General features: G+C 36.6%; 1 protein-coding gene across 5 annotated transcripts in view; it reads left to right on the plus strand.

Annotated features, from left to right (window-relative positions):
* The window catches only part of LOC106874657 (spindle assembly abnormal protein 6 homolog), a 52,895-nt gene that overhangs the window by 5,291 nt on the left and 24,601 nt on the right, over positions 1-23,003 (plus strand). For 2 of the 5 annotated variants that reach the window (XM_089355441.1, XM_089355442.1), the window contains exons 2-4: positions 2,416-2,482; positions 15,789-15,849; positions 17,610-17,689. In XM_089355441.1, coding sequence (XP_089211567.1) covers positions 2,418-2,482; positions 15,789-15,849; positions 17,610-17,689 — 206 coding nt within the window. In that variant the 5' untranslated portion in view covers positions 2,416-2,417. Of the gene's footprint in view, positions 1-736; positions 756-1,121; positions 1,141-2,111; positions 2,483-15,788; positions 15,850-17,609; positions 17,690-23,003 lie in introns of those variants that run through there. The other 3 variants (XM_089355443.1, XM_014922454.3, XM_014922455.3) reach the window with 3 other exon arrangements.

Here is a 23,003-nt window from a genome sequence, read left to right on the forward strand (position 1 = left end):
AGACCCACTCGGATATAATATACTGCACCATATTCAGATTTACTTGAATATTTCACTTTACTATTCAGATGCACTTGAATATGTATTATGCATTTCAGCACCGCATAATTTTTAGAATCACTTGAATATGCATTCGCATTCATGTATACTACAGTTCAGATTGTCTTGCAAGGCCAAAAATATGCACCCTAAGATGCATATTTGACAGGAGATACTGAGTAGATTAGAGCAGGAATCGGGGAAGGTAGGATTGTACTGTAACGCAAAGAAAACAGAGCCGCAAGTATTCAACCGCGAAATGCTTGTGTAAGTGAAAGTGAGTGACGGTAAGTCGCTCAAGGTGGTTGCAAATTTAAAATACCTTGGTGCGTGGACACAAAGTACTGAAAAAGACATCGTAGTAAGGAAAGCTATTGCCTGGAGCGCATTCAATAAATTGAGACAGGTATGGAGTTCAAAGTTAGCAAGGAAATTGAAAGTGAGTTTGTTTCTGGCAACAGTGGAGTCTGTTCTTCTATACGGGGCTGAAACATAGACGCTCACTAGAGCATTCAAGAAGCAGTTGGACGGTTCTTATACGAGGATGCTTAGAACGGCACTTAATGTCTCCTGGAAGAGTCATACAACAAACGCCGACTTATACCAGGGACTACCAAAAGGATCTTAACGTCATGAAAATTTCTAATAAACGACGCCCAACAATCTCAAATCAAAATCTTTTGAGTGACATCAGCAAAATTTCTTACGAATATAAGGTTGTTATTGAAAACCAGTTAATCTTTGATTAAGTTAATCACAGACTATAATATATTTGCAATATTGGGCTGCCATTCGTGAAAGATTAACAAGATGGGCAGCTAAACAATTCGATGGTCAGACAGAGCCGGACAATTAGAGGAGAGTAAAAGGAGCGATGTAGTTATGCATCATTTAGGTTAAATTTGATACTAGTTGTTGTTCGACAACTAGAGAGGAGAACATGAACAGTCTGTAATGTCTAATAACCCAACTGTTACTAATTTAAACATCAACAGGAGTTCGTATGAATTTTAGGGGGTTCATGCCATAAAATAGCAAATTGGAAATCCACAATTGTATATTAAGGGCTCTGAAAAAATTGTGCTTTAGATGTATGTATTGGTATGTATTGCAAGAAACAGGTAGATTTCTTTCTCTAACATTTTACTTAGTTCAACCTACACAAGTTAATGTGTGAGAAATAAATTAGGAATTTTGAAAGAAGTTGCTATAAAACTAATTTTTAAACATCAAATGGCAATGGGGGTTCACCAGAATAGAATAGTAATATATATATATATATATATATATATATATATATATATATATATATATATAAATTAAAGAATAAATAGTCAAAAGTAAGAGGGAGTACGATTCGACAGCTGTTTAATGACCACTACACATGTTTTGTCCTCTAATACATTCTTAACGGAATACACCTCAGCTATACACGCACGCACACACACACACACATTAAAAAAAAAAAAATAAAATCCTGAGAATTTGTACCTTGATATGCAAAGGCCTTGATGTTAAAAGTTGAAGAAGACAATGAAAGCATTGAAAAAACGAAGAAATATTTTATGAAAAATATCTCTAATTGGTACCAGTTCCAATTCCCTTAGTCTCGGTTTCCACTTCCATTGGTTTTCTGAAAATTAAGTCTATTTATATTAAACTAAATCAAAGAATGTGTGTGTGTGTGTATATAGATATATATATATGTATTTGTGTGTGTATATATATAGATATATAGATATATATATGGCTACATTAAAATAATACTTTTGATACGTTTATAATATTTCATTCTAAAAGAAAATTCTCTAGTTTTTTTTTTGTATCTGATTTTTACGTCCGAACTTCTAACAACTTTTTCGTTCCATGTTATTTAATTTTAAGAAAGAATGGAAATTGCAACTGATCTTGCCTTGTTAATAAATGCTCATTACTATTTTCAGTTGAAAAGAAACTCCAATTAAATAAACATTTTTCTTGTTGAATATAGATAACTTGCAAGAAAAAGAAATAAAACTTAATTGTATATAAATTTCGTTTCACTAAACATTAGTGATATTTTAGAGCAACCTAGGCGCGGAGCTCAAAAACAAGTTTAGACATGGCAGGTGTTTAACTACTGTAGCTAACTGAACTTTTCACATATAAATGACAAATATAACCAGATGACAAAATATATCAGTTTCATATTAATTACTTTTGTTTCAAAATGTAACTAGTTGCTATATTTATTATTATAAATCCAGCTGCCAAGTGAAAATTTGGTTGTAGCGGTAACATTAATTGTTGTTTACTTGTAATCGTTATGGCGAAATTACCGATGTTGTTCAATTACTGCCTACAAGTTTAATTAGACACTTCGTCTACATTTTATAGCAATGGCGGAGGATTTGTTTGCCAAAAAGCTTGCTGTAACTATGCGATGTTCAGATCGAGATGAAAGGTTTGTAAAAATCCATTCCTTCTTTTATTGAAAGATACAACCCGATACTTGCATTTTTGTCATATATATACATTTTTATCGTTCGACGTTTATATATATATTAGTGAATTAGAAATATATGCCTTCATTTTCTTAACTTATCCTACCCCAATCTTTATTTATATTGAGTGCCTATCTCTATTAATGTAATTAAATGAAACACATTTGGATGTAGTTACAGCCTGCATTGAGATATGATAGTTGATAATTGTCATAGATCTAGTTCTAGTAATACTGATTGCACAAGAAATGCTGGTCTTGACATACCGATTATTTTTCATTTGAACATTTTTGTTTAAAGACAGAATAAACGGTAATTTTTTTTGCGGGTGTTAATCTGAAAACTTACCGAATAAACAACCGATAAATACTAATTTCTCTCATAGGCATGTACTTATTTTATTTGCCCCGGTCTTGATAAAAGGCAATGTCGGATATTCTCGGAGATGTGAAATCGGAGTCGAGAGGGACACAACCAGTTTCTTTCTTTTATTCTAATAGCCTAATCACTGGAGGAAGGGTACTGACTGTAATCTTTTACAGAGCAACTAAGTCTGGTTGCAGAAAGGCGGAAGTTATTAGATTGCTGAAGACATCTTAGAGCCAGCTGGTTGTGTTAAACCGGGCAAATAAGTTTACTATGAAGATAAATTTTCGTTGGTTAGTAAACAGAGAATAACACAAAGATTTTACGCATCCAAATGATAGAGAAATATGTTTTGTGTTCATAAATTTAGAAATTATTGGAAAGTAATCCCTGGCATATCAGCATTTGGCTCAGATAAAGAATACGTACACCACCCGTTTTCGGCGTAACAAAAGCCCTAACCTTAATCCTAACCCTAACCCTAATCACCAACTTCAAGTGTTTCCGTTTTTTTTTGTTTTTTTTTTTGTCAAAACCTAAATACTGTAAAATATTTTAAGCAAGCTTGCCTCTGCATTACACAGCTTACAAGCATTCTAGTCTTCCAAGTTGGGGCCAGTTCTTTTAAAGTTTTATCAAAATGATCTTCTATACACCTTACTTTAACTATGATGGTTAAGTAAGTACTCCCATAGAGTTAAGATCCTACATTTGCTGTTTGCTGTGCATCCTTCTCCACAACGCACAAACTCTGCAAAAATTCTTGTAAACTTTCCTTCCAACAATATCACCACAATGTACATATACACTCCAATTGCTAAATCATCCTAGGTCACTTCAAACCAAGAAAATCATTAACTCTGACAATGTCTCTTCCATTAACCTATCTGCAATCCTCAGCAAATTCTTCAGTCTTCCTCTTTATAGTTCCATTTCAGTAAGAGCAACATCTCAGAATCAGCTGTCAACCATTCACTCTTTCTTCTATTCCAGTATCAGTCTTTAACAGTCATCTCATGTTAAGTCTCTTTCTCTCTCCTCAGTAACCATCAGCATGATTTCTGGAGTGCCAGATCTTATGGAGATCTGCTCTTGTCTCTCACTAGTGCTCACTTGCCTTTTGAGAAATTCACTGAAAGTGTTATTTGATGTCTGCAAAAGCTTTGGTCATGCTGGATTTGAGAACGTCTTAGCTAAGCTGCCTATGTAGTAGTTCCAACAATATTTATATCTTGAATCTGAAGTTTCCTGTTGGACTCAATCATCACAGTATGCTTTTACACACACTCCATCAACTCTCATTAACTACCTAATAACACAGATGTTATTAGCATTCAATCTAGTGACTTCACATTAAACATGCATTGTCTATATTAAGGTCCTTCAAAGTATTCTTCAATTTATACATAAGCTTATGTCTTTCAAAAGTACTAAGGCACCATCATTGCACATTAAAGAAACAATCTTGTTTCCCTGCAAGTAAAACACTTCTATGTCATTACAATTGCTAGGCCTTACAATTACTGAGGATCTCTCCTGGGATTCTCACATGAATAATGTTGTGAAAACAGCATTCAAAAGACTTCTTGTTTAAGGACAGAAATTACTTCAGCTCTCAACAGTTGCTAACTCTCTACAAATCCCAAGTAAAATGCACTGTAGAAAACTGTTCCTACATCTGGGATGGTGCTGCTGCTACACATATGTATCCAGAGAAAGGCTACTTCACTGATTGGTATGTGCTTACTTCTCACTTCTGGCAAACAGGCATTCTGTTTTCTTACTCTGATGTAGTGGCCTTTACTTCTCATTGCTGGTTGGGCTTGTGGCTCTCCACTCAAACTCACCTGATACATCTCTTCCCCATTTTGTAGATTCCACACTAATTATTCTGCTAACCCCTCCCCTTCTCGGGGAATCATCCCTCTGTAGTATGCTTCTCATCAATGTTTTCCCAATAGATGACAACTTATTGATGTTCTAACTGAATATAAATTTCATTGATCTGATTAATCTCTGGGAGTATATGAGGGTCATGGGCATTGTCCCTTTCTTCTGAGTAAGCCACGAAAATCAGATCACTTGTTAAATGAGATTGGAGACAATCTTTGTCAATAAGTGCCAGTTCAATGTATCCTCTCATGAAGACAAAGACCCTGGCAAAGAGGATTGACAGCTTCAATAGCAGAACCCTGAGAACATCAGATGATATCACATTGCCAATAAAAAGTTGCATGTGTGCACACATCAGCCCACAGCTTCCCATCTCATAGTTATTCAGCGCATGTGCTGGTACAGACATGCCCTCCACCTCCTGCCAGATCATCCTACCAAGGCCTTGCTTGCTTCATTCTCTTGCTTGATGTGGCTGGAGTCATCCTATGTTAGTGCTCTCAGAGGCATCATTGTGTGTAGAGCTGACCATGTCCACCAGTGCTCCCCATTACTGGTGGTTCTGTGCCAACCCCACAGTGTCCACCAGGAAGACATCGAGCCTCTGGAGATTTTCCTTAATCATGTCCAATCATCTGAGGCCTGCCGTGGGGGCCTCTTCTAGCCCACAACTGCTGTGTTGAATGAGCATAAGGTCCTGGTAGGACAATATGGTTGGAGGCAGAGGGCATGTCTGCACCAGCACATGTGCTGGATAACTATGAGACTGTGGGCTGAGTGTGCAAGCATGCAGTTTTTTTTTTTGGCAATTTGATGATATCTTCTGATGTTCTTGGTGGCTCTCAAGGTTCTGCTATTCACAAGCAGCCATATTTCTGGTCCATTGAGGAGGATGGAGAGGACAGACTCATTGCAGAAGCAGAACTTTGTTTTCTGTGAGATAGAGCAGTGGTAACCAAAGGAGTATGTGGAAAAAGATTTTGCTGTTTAGATAAGGCTCTTCGTCTAAGAAAAATGAGAGATGAATGTTTTTAATTGTAGAACCCTATTGTTCATATATTCGTATATTTTTGCTGTTGATGAAATTTTAACCATAGATATTAGACACAAATGAAGTAATATTTCTAAAATTTCATCTTCTTAGAAGTTAGAAAGACCCCTTCATGGGGACTTAACACCCACAATTTAGTCATTTCATCTAAGCAAAATCGAATACACTTGTACTCTTGGAAGCTGTAGGGTCACCCGAGCATAAAAGATGAGCGTTATTTGTAATTCAATGGTACAACAGTGTAAGAGTTTGCTTTGAGATATACTTAGATTGCAATTTCTGCAATGTGGTGCATAAATTGTCAAGTAAATGAGAGGCATCTTTGCCTCCACTGATTCAGTTGCAAAGTGTTCAGTAAAGTTATTTCGTTGCAGACCTCCTTTGAGTCTTTTTATTATCACTGGGTCACACATGGTCTCCCGATGGTAACATTGATTTCAAGGCCTTCCCAGATGAGTGACTGGTTATTGAAAGACATTCATAGATTGTAAATTTATTCTGTCCAGTTACCTATCAGTATAATGGTCATTTGCAAACTCCAGAGGTGACACTTTCATTTCCCCTTAGCCCTCATGTCACACAGTTTGAGTTGGGTCATGCCCTTCGAATTGCTATAGATCTGTAATGCATTTTATGGCTGTGCCTGTCACCTGTATGGTGAGGAATTCTACATTGGGGAGTAGTAATGACTAGGGTAGGGTAACTGACTGCTTATTGTGATCATTCGTCTTTTGGTTTCCTGTAGCTTTCCTCTCTTTTACAAACCCTGTGAACATACAAATATTTCCTATTTCAAAGAAATTTGAACAATACATATAAGACACAAGTTAAAAAGATTCTCAGCAATTCAACTTCTCTGGTTGATATTAAAACCCCCACCCCCAATAGGGGCCTTAACTCCCACATTTTAGAGCTCCGTTACCTCCATTTTTCAGGAGCAAAATCCTTTTAACAGGTTCCATAAGACTGGAATTTTGGAATCTGCGCATAAAGATCAGTAGTATGGGATACATGTGTCATGATGAGAATTTTTTTAGGGTGTGTAAAGAAGGAAAGAACCCTCATCTGCAATTTTGATGAAATTCGAATCATAGGTATTCCAGTTCATTAGAGAAAATATAACAGAAAAGTCTAATTCTTCAATTGCATGTAACACTGGCAACGCCGGGTATCTCTGCTAGTATCTTATTAAAATATTTTCTACTGTAGACACAACGCCTGACATTTTTGGGGAGGGGGCTAATTGATTATGTTGACCTCAGTGCTTCACTGCTACCTATTCTATCAACTCCGTAAGGATGAAAGGCAAAGTTGGACCTTGGTGGAATTTGAACTCAGAATGTAAAAATGGACAAAATGCCACTAAGCATTTTGTCTGGCATGCTAACAACTCTGCCAGCTCACCACCTTATATCATCATCATCATCATCATCATATGTCTGTTTTCTATGCTGGCAGGGGTTAGATGGTTTGACTGGAACTGGTAAGTCAGAGAACTGTACCAGGCTCTTTTGGCTTGGTTTCTATGGCTGGATGCTCTTTCTAATGCCAACCACTCCTAGAGTGTTGTGAGTGTCTTTTACATGTCACTGGCACTGATCTTGACTACAATTTTACTTGGCTTGACATGTCTTCTCAAGCACAGCAAATTGCCAAAGGTTTTGATCTCTTGTTATCACCTCTGTGAGATCATGCTTCACCACCTTGTCCCATTTCTTCCTGGGTCTGCCTCTTCCACAGGTTCCCCCCACAGTTAGAGATCAGCACTTCTTTACATAGCTGTCCTCATATCTAGACAAAAAGCTAGTTTGACAGTAAGTAGATAGTATGCTTTTTTTGCGTCATCTCATTGGCACTCTAAACATTAATGATGACAAAAAAAAAAGACTTTGTAAAATACAGCATTGCTTTGCTGGCATGGCTGTGTGGTTAAAATGTTTACTTCCTAAGTGTGTGGTTTCTGGTTTAGTCCCACCGCATGGCACCTTGGGCAAGTATCTTCTACTATAGCCCTGAGTCAACCAAAACCTTGTGAATCAATTTTGTTGACAGAAACTTAAAGCTAGTCATGTATATGTATGTGTGTGTGTGTGTGTGTGTAAATTTTCTTTGGGGTGTATATGTATGTGCCTTTGTACCTGCTTGTCTTGACGTCTCATGATAGTTGTAAATGAATGTCTCCATCATATATGCAGTGTCATTCACTTCTGATCTTCTGTGAAAGCACGTCTAACCACGGGGAAATATGACTTTGCATGGAAGCAGGTGAGGGTTGGCAACAAGAAAGGCACCTAGCCGTAGAAAAATCTACCTTAACAAACTCTGTTTGACCCATGGAAACAGGAAAGTGGACATTAAAACAATAATGATTATGATGATGTTTTTTTCTTTCCATGCTTTAGTGAACTATACTAATGCACAATCAGATAGCTTTAAGTATCTAACATTTTTGACACTATTTATGATGTATGTATAAATCATCATCATCATCATCATGTATGTATGAATGTCTCTTGTAAATATGTGTTGTTGTTGTTACCTTGTTCCTTTGTTTTCAAGCAGTGTGTCTAGTACAAGTCAGCATGATGTAGCTGCAGCTCTTTTCCAGATTATTGGTTTCACAGTTGGAAATGATATGGCTCAATAGAGAATCAGTCATGTAACACACACTGAGTTCACTGGGGCCATATCACTACTTTAAAGTGCTTGTACAAACATACTGTTATCTAAACAATTATTTTATGCAAGCAGCAGTGCGCTAAGAAGTTTGCTTCCCAACCATATGGTTCTTGGTTCAGTATTACTGCATGGCACCTTGGGCAAGTGCCTTCCACTACAGCCCCAAGCCAACCAAAGTCTTGTGAGTGGATTGGTAGATGGAAACTGAAAGAAGCTTGTGTGTGTGTGTGTATATATATATATCCGAATGTGGCTGATGACAGCGCCACCTTGACTGGCTTCCGTGCCGGTGGCACGTAAAAAGCACCAACTGATCGTGACCGCTGCCAGCCTCCTCTGGCCCCTGTGCCAGTGGCACGTAAAAAGCACCCACTACACTCACGGAGTGGTTAGCATTAGGAAGGGCATCCAGCTGTAGAAACACGGCCAGATCAGACTGGAGCCTGGTGCAGCCTCCTGGCTTCCCAGACCCTGGTCAAACCATCCAACCCATGCTAGCATGGAAAACAGACGTTAAACGACGATGATGATGATATGTATATATATATATATATATATATATATATATATATATATAAATAATAACAAAAAATGAAGGAGAACTTCTAACAATGTGTAATGGGAAGTTGAGTAACATTTATATATTTCAGGCCCAAAGGCCCGTAAGAAGAAGAGATTGGTACATGTGTGTGTATGTTTGAGTCAGTATGCTTTGTCTTGTTGTCTTGACATTGTGTGCTAGTTGTAAAATGATTGTCACTGTCATACAAGTGGTGTCATTCATTTCCAGTGGTCTACGAAAACATATCCAACCATGAGGAATCGTGGACCTTGCTTTGAAACAGGTGATGGTTGGTGACAGGAAGAGCATCTGGCCATAGAAAAATCTATTTCAATAAACTCCATCAAATCCCTGCAAGCATGGGAAATTGGACATTGAAATTATGAGGACAATGAAAAATAATGACCTGCAACTTCGGACATATTTAGATTAGCATTTTTCTATATTCTTTTCTACTCTTGGCACAAGGCTTGAAATTTTTGGGGAGGGGGCCCAGTCTATTAGATCAACCCCAGTATACAACTGCTACTTAATTTATCGACCCCAAAAGGATGAAAGGCAAAGTCAACCTTGGCGGAATTTGAACTCAGAATGTAAAAACAGATGAAATACCACTAAGCATTTCGCCCGATGTTCTAACGTTTCTGCCAGCTCACCGCCTTAGCATTTATATATGTTAAGAAGATAATGATATTCAAATTTGCCTTGTTATAAAGTTTAGCTCATCCTATTTCAGTATCTTTTTTTTTTACTACTATCTTCTGGAAATAATGGTTTTAGTTTTACTGTGAGGTCACTTTGTTTCTTTCATTCATTTTATGTCTATTTTTCAATGCTGGCATGGGTTAGGTGGGTATGTTATTGAGGCATTGTTTTACAGTTGGATGCTCATGTTCAAGTAAAGGATCTCTTATTCTGCAGAGCTTCAAAGATATGAGAAATGTGAACAAGAACACTGCATAGATATCATGACTTATGAATAAGCGATCTCTGATTTAAACAAATATGTGGACCCTCCCCCACTACTCTCTCTCTCTCTCTCAATTTCTCTCTCTCACACGCACACATGTATGATGAACTTCTTTTTTAGTCTTCGTCTATCAAATGCACTCATAAAGCTTTGGTTGGCCTGAAGCTATCATAGAAGATGCTAGCTTGAGGTGCTGCATAGTGGGACTGAACCTGAAACTGCATGGTTTGGAAGTGAACTTCTTAACCACAAAACCATGCCTGCACCTGTACACAGTTAGGTCTGTGCACTTCATGTATGCAATTTGTTTCAAGAATATAGAATATGAATGGGGTGATGTTGTAGTCACTATCATTTCATGTCATATCATGCTGGTTGGTTCCGTTTTGATTTGCTTAGCTAATTATGTTCATTATGTGTAAGATTTTAGTACCTACTTTAATCCAAGATTTCCATTCATTATCATCAGCCACTTATTTCTCTGATCTCACTGTGCATGCTGTCAGTTCTTTACTTTTCTTGTGAACATTTCTTGCCACTGGATCCTTCTCCTCTCCTTTTGTTCAAGATATTACTAATACTCTGGTTTTTCTATTGTATATTAATAATATTACTCATAAAATGTATTCTGTATGATGATAGTGATGATAAAATATATTTTGCATTCAGTCATATCAAATCTACTCTGGTATTGTGCTGATAGAACTGGTTGAATCGTGACCCTAGCATGACCCATTTCTTACCATATTTCTATTGAAATACACTTTGTTTATTTCAGTTCATTTTTAAAATAATAAAGCATTATTAAAACATTATTAAGCTGGTATTTGGAGCATAAATTAACATGAAATGTTGATCGGAGGCTTTAATCCTTTAGCATTACTCTGTTAAATGTAATGCCTATTTGTTGTTTTGAATTAATCCTGCGTTATCTCACAGCTTTGAAATTTTGATGATGTGATTGTTTATTTTTAGTGTGACATTGCAGAATGGGTGTGAGAGGCTGGATGTTGTCACTTTGAACATAAAACGGGTAGAATATGTGGGCCTGATATGGTTGATTTAAATGCTAAAGGGTTAATTAAGATCAAGGAGTTTGTATAATTGATTTAGGGGTTTTGATTTTTTAACTCTCAGTGCTTTAATGAAATACCATGCCAATAGCAGCCTACCAAACATTACTTGAGCGATATACATATAAAGAAAGAGTGAGAGAGAATGTGGTATACATTTATAGAAAGGGGGAATGTTTACAATGAGAAAAGCGTAAATGACAGAGTTAGACAAATAGGGAGAGGGGAGAGAGAGAGAGAGAGAGAGAACATTTCTATTGTTGTCACAGATTTTGAAATTAAGTGAAACAAAATCTTCAAATTTGGTATATTGATGTACTTTTTCATGCTGAATCTGATTTTGTGATTCGTTTATTCCAGAAAAATTTCTCAAAAATGTTACAGAGGTTTAATGTTTGATCATTTTTACCTAATCAAAAAACAGGATTTGGAAGCTAGCATTTTCTGTGTGATAGCTGTCTATCACAAAATGAAAGTAAAAGTATTACAAGTATGAAGGCAATTACATGTCATATCAAGAGAGAGAGAGAGAGAGAGAAGCAACCTGAGTGAGAGATTTACATATACAGAGAGAGAGAGAGAGAGAGAGAGAGAGAGTGATAAAGAGTGTGGTAAATATATATAAAGAGGGGAAAGGTGTAAAAGATGGAGACAGAAGATAAAGAATGGTAGATTTGTAGAGTTATTTCTCATTGCAAATTATATTTTTTGATTATTATATTTTGGGGTTTCGTTGCTGCTATGGGAAGTTGTTGCTCTGCTTCACAAGTTTTTGGTTTACGAGCGGTCTCCGGGAGCAAGTTTACTCGTGTATCGAGGTATCACTGTATATATATAGTAAGTACTTTTACAGATGAGTGCCTCATGTATGTGTGTTTGAACTCAGAACATAATATATACTTATATATATATCTAAATATATATGTGTGTGTGTGTGTGTATGTACGTACGTACATATAAAAGCACTCGCGACACTCTCGGAGTGGTTGGCGTTAGGAAGGGCATCCAGCTGTAGAAACTCTGCCAGATCAGATTGGAGCCTGGTGCAGCCATCTGATTCGCCAGTCCTCATTCAAATCGTCCAACCCATGCTAGCATGGAAAACAGACGTTAAACGGTGGTGATGATGATGATGATTAATTATAATTGAATGTCATTGGGATGCAGATTTTGAAAATCCATTTTCTTAAGGACACACTGTTTCGTAGCCTTTACACACACACACACTCATTTATAGTAGATACATTAGCATAAAGACCATGAGAGTGACTGATGGTCAGTGAAAGAGTCAGTAGTTTGTATGGTTTACCATGCACTGCTCTTTGGAATTCACGCCCTGCCCATGTTTTTCCTGCAGTTATCAAGTTACAGAAGGTCAAACTCAACATCAATAGCATCTGTCACAATAGTCTTAGAGAACCTACATAGTTCAAGGCTACTTATTTACCTTTCACTAAACAACTGTTCTACAAGCAGAAGATAACACATTTTCTGGTGGAGTGAGGTGGCTGAACTGTCAATTTAGTAAACATTACTGGTATTTATTTCATTGGTCTTAGAAGTATGAAAGCAAACTTAACTTCCACAGAAATTGAATGCAGAGCATAAAGGAACTCAATTAATAAATCTCATCGTTATTTTAGTGTCCAGCTTGCCAAGCTTGTATGAGTTAGATGGAATTTGTTGAGGCAGATTTACTGTGGTTGAATGCTTTTTCTGATGCCAATCCTCTTCTGTTTCAAAGCGAAGGTAATATTTCTCTGTGATCAGACATGCTTTCATGGAAGATTGGAAATGAAAGACACTAAGATAGTGATAATCATTTACCAGTATCATGTGATGTCAAGAGGAGATACATTCATATGTTGCATGCATACATATATATGCACATACACACACACACTCACACACGCACATATATATATATATATATATATATATATATATATATATATATATATGTATAAGATAGGAAAATGGAAATTTTGTGGTATAATTTATTCTCCATTATGCATGTTTCATTTTCTAATAGGTATCACAAAGGTTTATATGTTATAAAGCCATGTAAGGAATTTCCTATTAGAGAAATTGTCAGACAGAAAATTTTATAATACAAGGCGGTGAGCTGGCAGAAACGTCAGCACGCCGGGCGAAATGCTTAGCGGTATTTCATCTGCCGTTACGTTCTGAGTTCAAATTCCACCGAGCTCGACTTTGCCTTTCATCCTTTTGGGGTTGATAAATTAAGTACCAGTTACGCACAGGGGTCGATGTAATTGACTTAATCCTTTTGTCTGTCCTCGTTTGTCCCCTCTATGTTTAGCCCCTTGTGGGCAATAAAGAAATAAGAAAATTTTATAATATGAAAATACATTTGAATGAGGCATTTATATTTAAATATTAATCAGGAGCATCACCAATAGTCTTTGCAATATCAAAACACAATTTCCTCATATCCTAGGCGGACCATACAGGGATGACTCTCCTTTTCTCTTTTGTCTATTAAATCTCATGTCAACCTGTGTTTCTTTCCAACAACAGACTGTAGTTGAATTCAACAACTCTGCAAATAATATTTCCATAATCCTCAATTTTAATCATCATCATCATCGTTTAACGTCCGCTTTCCATGCTAGCATGGGTTGGACGATTTGACTGAGGACTGGTGGCATTTTAATTTAGACACAGCAGTAATAATGGATATATATTGATTGTAATAATGGAATAAGCAGATGTGCTTCAAGTGAAAACAGCTGGGATTTACTCTAAACACCTATGTGTGTATATATATATATATACATAGGCACAGGAGTAGCTGTGTGGTAAATAGCTTGCTTCCCAACCACATGGTTCCGGGTTCAGTCCCACTGCGTGGCATCTTGGGCAAGTGTCTTCTACTATAGCCTCAGGCCGACCAAAGCCTTGTGGGTGGATTTGGTAGACAGAAACTGAAAGAAGCCTGTCGTACATATGTATATATATGTGTGTGTGTATGTTTGTGTGTCTGGTGTGTTTATGTCCCCGTCACTTTGCTTGACTAAAGTCGGTGCTCCAGCATAGCCGCAGTCAAATGACTGAAACAAGTAAAAGAGTATATATATATATATATATATATATATATATATATATATATATATATATATACAAGAGTTAAGGAATTGTGTAGATAAGATCCGGGCTCAGAAGTGATAAATATCCAAGCAAGGTGTACACCACAGGCTACTCTTCAGGCCAAGGATTTCTTGATTAAATGAAAGTTTACATTGTCGCAAGGAGGTACATGTTAACGTGTGTGTGTTTTGGGGCTAAATTTCACAGTTTGCATAAAGGGAAGACACATCACAATACTACATCCAAATATAAAAGTATATTCATTTCTACTCTAGGCACAAGGCCCGAAATCTTTGGGGAGTGGGCCAGTCGATTAGATCAACACCAGTATGCAACTTGTACTTAATTTATTGACCCTGAAAGGCTGAGAAGCAAAGTCGACCTTTGTGGAATTTGAACTCAGAAGGTAGACAGAAGAAATACTGCTAAGCGTACTAACGTTTCTGCCAGCTCGCCACCTTAAATATAAAAGTATGGCTGGGAGATAACAAAGTAGCTACCCTCAGCTTCCACTATGGTCCCAGGACTGAAAAATGTCTGTCATATCTATCTATCTATCTATCTATCTTTCTGTCTGTCTGTCTACATATAATCATTGTTTAACATCCGTTTTCCATGCTGGCACAAGTTGGACGGTGTCATAACTTAGCAGTTTGCAGTTTGGCAAAAGACAATGGTAGAATAAGTACCAGGGGTTAATTCATCTGACTAAAATTCTTTAAGGTGGTGCCCCTGCAAAGCCTCAGAGTAATGACTGAAATAAAAGACAAATTATAAAAGATATATATTATTAGTTAATAAATCGTATGGTATACACCTGATATTTTGTCGGTAAAGCTTCTTCACTGGCTCAGATCGGTTGAAACAATTTTAGTGATCAATAAAAATTCTTGTATCTTCCATCTTCCATCTCTCTTGTTAATCAAATATATCTCATCATCATCATTTAACATCCATTATCTATATGGGTTGGACAGTTTGACCAGAGTTCTGGAAGGCTGCACCAGACTCCAGTCTGATTTGACATGGTTTCTATTGCTGAATGCCTTCCCTAATGCCAACCACTTCAAGAGTGTAATGGGTGTTTTTATGTGCCACCGACACAAGTGCCATTTGTGTAACACCAGTATCTACGACAAATGCGATTTTACTTAGATTGATGGGTCTTATATATATATATATATATATATATATATATATATATATATATATATATACAGCAAGTATCTTTCAGTTTACATCTTGCCCAAAATGCTATGCAATGGGACTATGTGGATGGCAAGTGAACTTAATCACATGACCATGCTTTTGCCTAATATCGCAAATCATTTTGTGTGATTCTCTACACATTCATGCAAATTGATCACTATTCCCCGAATAAATAATAAATAAAAAGACTAATAATTTTGGAAAAAATCCATTAGGTTTCAAGATAATTTTTGTATTATGTATTCAAATTGTTATTCAAACATCTTTAATGTGTTTAAACTTGAGTATATTTACTGAATATTTCTTAAACTGTTTGGATATAAAATGATACAATATTCACTTTTTATCTCAGGAAAGTCTATCTTCATTTCAAGATTGAAATGAACCATGTGACAGATCCTATCCAGAAAAAGGTAAATCGATAATTTTTTTTTTAATTTACATTTTCATTGACGATAAATCATAATTCTTGTAGGAGCATTGCATTTATTCAGTTTTAAGTAAATGATTCTTTTCTTTTTCCTGTTTCTCTGAAAAATTAGTTGGATGTAATTAGGTGCAAAAAAAAAAAAAATCATTATCATTGCTTATTTGTATTAGTTTTAGTATTAGGACTTTAGATCTATATAATCTATATAAAGAAAAGTAACACTTATGATGATTGAAATAAATATCAAATTTAATGATGAATTTTCTGAAATGATTCATCACCATTGTATGTTTGTTATTAATCCTTTTGTTACCATACTTCTGTTGAAATACTCTGCATTTGTTTTAGTTAATTTTGAAATAATTACATCATCATCATCATCATCATCATCATCCTTTAAGGTCTGTTTCCATGCTGGAATGAGTTGGATAGTTTGACCAGAGCTGGCAAGCTAGAGAGCTGCACCAGACTCCAGTCTGATTTGGCATGGTTTCTACAGCTAGATGCCCTTTCTAACACCAACCACTTTACAGAGTGTGTTGGGTACTTTTTATGTGGCACTGGCATGGGTGCTTTTATGTGGTGTCTGCATGGGTGCTTTTACATGGTGGCAGCATGAGTACTTTTTATGTGGCACCAGCTCAGGGCTCTTGCAGACCGATCCTCTTTAGTTGGGGAAGTAGCATTAGTACTTCTGCTGTGGAGGACAGATCTTCCTGAGTACAGCAAAGTGCTAGATATCTTGGTCCTTTTAGTAAAATAAATTTGTGATTTCGTTTTTGGATTTGGTTTGCAAGATTTTTTATGTGATTTTGTGTGTTGAAGCATGTTCTGTTGTGTCTGGGGAGAGTCTTTTTCTTATCGTGCCTTAAAATTTAACACACTCACTGAGAGTCAAGACTATTGAAAAGGTTGCAAGACGCAACGAAAATTTTAGGAAAATAAAAATAATAAGTGGAAATTTTAACGGTGAGTGTGTTAAATTTTAAGGCACGATAAGAAAATGACTCTCCCCAGACACAACAAATTTGTGATTATTAAGCTGATGTTGGGAACATAAATTAACATGAAAATTTGATGGCAGGTTTTAATTTAGTTCCCGTTAAAGCATGAAGTTTGTATCTTTGAACCAGGGGCAGTCTCAGGTGAGTTGGTATTGAAAGGCTTAAACATGGTGTGAAGCTGATGGTTGGCAGAATCAGTACAGCACTGGACAAAATACCCCACATGCTTTATTTAATTCCTTCTATAGGAGTTCAAATCATGTCAAGGCTGGCTTTGTTTTTCATCTGTCTGAGTTAGATAAAATATGTAGCTGTGAAATCCATCCAAAATTTGGCTTTGTTTCTGTTTTAGCAGTTAATACACCCGATGACTCCATATGTTATTACCATGTGGTAGATCTGCAGAGAATAGCTATAAACTATGTTTTTAATTTTGTGACCACACATTGTGAATTTTTGGATTTTTTCATTTTTGTCAGGAAGGGCTTCTGTTGATTGAATAAACTCCAATATATTACTGTAAAGTAGAATTAAAGAACCATTTTAATATCAGGGGTGAAATGCAAATACACAGGAACCTATGGGAGACGTTTCTGAGTTGAAAAAAAAAAACGAATCTTCAATTTTACAAAATCATAGTGGTGCACCTTATATAAAATTACTGTTTGGGTTTTAAGAAATCTCATAACAAAAAAGTTAATGTATTTTATCTTTTTTTTTTCTCTCTTTTTTATTTCAGGAACTGGTCATCCGGTTAACAGATGAGAAAGACTTGTTCTTTCTCTACACTCTTCATTTAGGTGAAGAAGATTTCCAATGGTGAATACATTTCTTCTTTCTCAATTTCATGTTCTTAGCATTCTAACTGGCCTAATTCTGACACCAACCAATAAAAACTGATTTTTGTTCAAATTGGCTGTTTTTTTTTCAGTGATACAGGTGTGACTGTGTGGTAAGTACTTTGCTTCTCAACCACATGGTTCCGAGTTCAGTCTTACTGTGTGCCACCTTGGGCGAGTGCCTTCAACTATAGCCCTGGGCTGATCAAAACTTTGAGTAGATTTGGTAGATGGAAACTGAAAAGAAGCCTATCGTGTGTGTGTGTGTGTGTGTGTTGTCCCTCAGCCACTATGTGACAACTGACATTGGTTTGTTTGAAAGACACCAAGTCCTGTTGACATGTAATCTTGATATGATCTAGTTAAGTCTATCTTGTTACTTTTGGGATCAAACCAAATGTAGAAGAAAAGCACTTAAGTGATGGTGGGAAGGAGAAAATTGTGGTCTAAAATTAAGGCTATGTGTATACAGGTGAAGTAGATGAATTGAGAATATATGAAACAATTGACCCTTGTGTTATGGGTTCATACTCTGTTGTAGATGGTGGTGTTTAGCCATAGATTAGCCCAGATTACATTGATCAAAGTGTTCTAGCTGTGACCTACATCAAGATTATCCAATATGTCACCTACAACAAAATTACTCAATATGTCCTTTATGAAAACTATGAACTGAAGGAGATTTGGGTGCTATTTCTAACAGATCAAGTGACCAGACAAGGACTCTTGTTTACTACTACTATTGGTGTGTTGCTTTGTGTTTTTTGTACCTGGCAGTTAATTGTACTTGCTTCATTTTACTCTAACTAGAGGATATGTGTCATTTTAATAAAACTAGAAAATAAATTAAATAATAAGGGTAGAAATTAATATTATTAAAGGATACCAATTTGAACCAGTGGTCAGCAAGTGGTCTCTCCTCTTATTTATATAGAAAATTAAAATTTTTTTTTAATTTATAAAATTAGAATGTTTTAGATACACTTTCCCTGGAGGTGGATTTTGTATGTCTTTCCTTTCACCAACACTCACCTGTTTCCAAACAAGGTAATATTTTGCCATGCTATAGCCAGACAATGTTCTCACAGAAGACTGGAAATAAACAACCTTGGTTGTATGACAGTGATGTTTGTTTACAACCATCACATGATATTAAAACCAGGGCACCCAATTAACACACACACACGTGCACGCGCGCACACACACACACACACACATACACACACACACACACTAGGTTTTTTCAGTTTCTGTTTACCAATCTACCAAATCCACTTATCAGGCTTTGGTTGACCCAGGGCAAGAGTGCCACACAGTAGGATCGGACCTGAGACCACATGGTTGGAAAGCAAGTTTCTTCAACCATACAGCCACACCTGCATGTATAAATCAGAAGTGAAAACCAGGGAATTTAAAAGATGCAAAGTGTAGTAGCCTTGTCCAGCACAGCAGGATTATCTATTAGACTGGCTACAGTGAATTAAGCCTGTAAATGTATTGATTATTGTTTCAGAGCAAAGGGAATGAGCTATATAAGGATTAACCATTTCAAAAGAATCAGGAAGTTCAAGATTTTTTTTTTAGAAGTGGTAAAAATAAGATTAGCACTTAAAGACCAGGTAATAATCTATTGTAAAAATCTGTGGTTAGTTTGTATATTCATGAGTTATCAGTTTGTCAGTGCTGTAATTGTTTAATCCTTTAACATTCAAAATACTCTCCCAAATGTAATGTTTATTTATTCATATTGTTGTTTTGGATTAATCATGCATTGTCATGTAGCTTTGAAATTTTGATGGTATGATTATTTATTTTTTGAGTGACATTTTATTTTTGTTTCTCACCTATCTCTCGATACTATGTTAAAACTCCCTACAGTGTTATTTATCAATGATTTATGGTTAAAATGTCACACAAGATTAGACTAATTCATAGTATTTGGCTAAGATAGATGCAGTATAGTTGTAGTGGTGGTAGGTGGCGGCAGTGATAGTAGTAGTACTACCACCACCACCACCACCACTGTTACCACATATACTAATAAACTGAGGTGACTGAGGACAGTATTGTGGATTATGTCTTAGTATACTGTACCTTTGTAAGCTTGGTGCTTTAGTTTTGTCGGTTGTGAGTTAAGTGTATTTTTCGGAGAGAGGGCACAGGGTATAAACATGTTGACCTTATTGACTCTCCTAAAGATCTTTGAATACCTTAGCCAAAAAATAAAAAAAGAAGAAAGAATGAGACCTGGTAAATTATCTGACGATGCTGGGAACTATTCACTTATATTTTTTTTTCATTTGATTTGTTATTTAACTGGATTATGTGTGGTGAGGCTTTTTTTTTTATAGTATTTCTTAGAAATAAAGACATTGATTATTCCTCTTGCAAACTTCCTTTCATACAAATAAATCTCTCTCTTTATATTAAAAGTAATTATTCATTTCAGCTGATGACTGATTCTTGGTCTTTAAGTGTTATCATCAATCTTTTATCCATAAGATTACTTCCCAACCACATGGTTCTGGGTTCAGTCCTCCTGCAATGCACCTTGAGCAAGTCTCTTCTACCATAACCTCTGGCCGACCAGTGCCTTGTGAGTGGATTTGGTAGATGGAAACTGAATATATATATATATATATATATATATATATATATATATATATATATATTCCACACAGGAAGGGCATCCAGCCTTAGAAACAAAGTCAAAATAGACTATGGAATCTGGAGTGGCTCCTGGCCTTGCCAGTTCCTGTCAAGCCGTCCAGTCCATGCCAGCATGGAAAATGGAAGTTAAATGATGATGATGACGATGAAGATAATTGTAATTAGAGGCTATGCCCTATGCGTATATGAAATCTTTCAGTGCTCATCATTAAGCAATTTCATTATTTCTTGATTCACACACATAGCATACATAAAACAAATTATAAGCTTTATACACACACACACACACACACACACACACATTCATCAATTTGTTTTGCAAGATTCCTGATGTGAAATCGTGTGTTGAAACAGATATTGTTATATTTTGGGATGGTCAATTTTTTTTCTTTTGTCAAATAAACACACGCACTATATATATTTTTTTCTTCACTCATTTATTACTGTTCTTATTTTATTATTTTAGCTCATGTCCATTGTCCAGAAATCTTTTGTCACACATCTGTGACCTCTTCAGTGACGAAAGATTTCTGGACAATGGACGTGAGTTAAAATAATAAAATAAGAACAGTAATAAACAAATGGAAAAAAATATATATGTAGTGTGTGTATTTATTTGGAGAAAAAAAAACAAAAACGACCATCCTGAAATACAAATACAAATATATATATATATGTATATGTATATATACATATATATATATATATGTATATATATATGTATATATATATATATATATATATATATATATATATATATATATATATATATATATATATCATCATCATCGTTTAACGTCCGCTTTCCATGCTAGCATGGGTTGGACGATTTGACTGAGGACTGGTGAAACCGGTTGGCAACACCAGGCTCCAATATATATATATATATATATATATAGTCCCGCTGGACTGTCTCCTGTGCAGGTGGTACGTAAAATACACCATTTTTAGCATGGCTGTTGCCAGTACTGCCTGACTGGCCTTCGTGCCGGTGGCACGTAAAAGCACCCACTACACTCTCAGAGTGGTTAGCGTTAGGAAGGGCATCCAGCTGTAGAAACTCTGCCAAATCAGATTGGAGCCTGGTGTAGCCATCTGGTTCACCAGTCCTCAGTCAAATCGTCCAACCCATGCTAGCATGGAAAGCGGACGTTAAACGATGATGATGATGATGATATGTATAAATGTTTGGTGTTATTAATAAACATTATCTAAGATAATTCTTTCTTCTAAGTTTGTTGCTAATCTTGATTATTTAACACGTCAATCATAATACAGCCACAACCAAACTCTATTCTACAAAACCCTTGGAAGATGAGAAGAAAATTTGGTAGCTTACCTTTTACATTTTACGTGTTCTAGTCATTAGACTGCTGCCATGCTGGGGCACCACCTTCAAGAATTTTTAGCTGAGTGAATCGACCCCAGTACTTATATTTTTAAAACCTGGTACTTATTGTATCGATCTCTCTTGTCAAACCATCAATTTACGGGGACGTAAACACACCAGCACCGGCTGTGAAGCGGTGATGGGGACAAATGCACACACATACACACTTATACATACATAAAGCTGAACATTAGAAGCATCAGTTGTGGTGTGCAAGAGAGACGATTGCGCTGGTATGGACATGTGGTGAGAATGGATGAGGATAGTTGCGTGAAAAAGTGCCACACCCTAACAGTTGAGGGAACCCGTGGAAGAGGTAGGCCCAGGAAGACCTGGGCTGAGGTGGTGAGGCAAGACCTTCGTACATTGGGCCTCACCGAGGCGATGACTACTGACCGAGACCTTTGGAAATGTGCTGTGCGTGAGAAGACCCGGCAAGCCAAGTAAGATCGTTGCCAGTGCCCCTGGACTGGTTCTTGTGCGGGTGGCACATGAGATGCACCATTTTGAGCGTGGCCGTTGCCAGTACCGCCTGACTGGCTCCCGTAGGATTTTCGAGCGAGATCGTTGCCAGTGCCCCTGGACTGGCTTGTGCGGGTGGCACATAAAAGACACCATTTCGAGCGTGGCCGTTTTTGTGCGGGTGACACGTAAAAGCACCCACTACACTCTCTGAGTGGTTGGCGTTAGGAAGGGCATCCAGCTGTAGAAACTCTGCCAAATTAGACTGGAGCCTGGTGTTGCCATCCGGTTTCACCAGTCCTCAGTCAAATCATCCAACCCATGCTAGCATGGAAAGCGGACGTTAAACGATGATGATGATGATGATGATGATACATGTCGATATTCTTTCAGTTTCCTTCTACCAAATCCTCTCACAAGTCTGTCGTCGGCCCGAGGCTGTAGTAGAAGACGCGGTGGGACTGAACCTGGAACTATGTGGTTGGGAAACCAGCTTTTTACTACACAGCTACGCATGCACCTGAAAACTATTTATGGGAATGTAAACTAATAAGGGTTTTGGAAAAAGAAGTGTAATATAGACAACCAACAACTGGCTTTGTTAGTTTTGACTTCCCAATTATATAATTTTTCATTATATATATATATATATATATATATATATATATATATATATATATATATATATATATAAAACAAATAATAAATGAGTATATGCATATATACGTACAGGTATGTGCATACCTACGCCTACCTGTATATATAGGTGCAT

Source organism: Octopus bimaculoides, chromosome 7, assembly GCF_046866305.1.
Source record: "Octopus bimaculoides isolate indiv1 chromosome 7, ASM4686630v1, whole genome shotgun sequence".
NCBI lineage: Eukaryota > Metazoa > Mollusca > Cephalopoda > Octopoda > Octopodidae > Octopus > Octopus bimaculoides.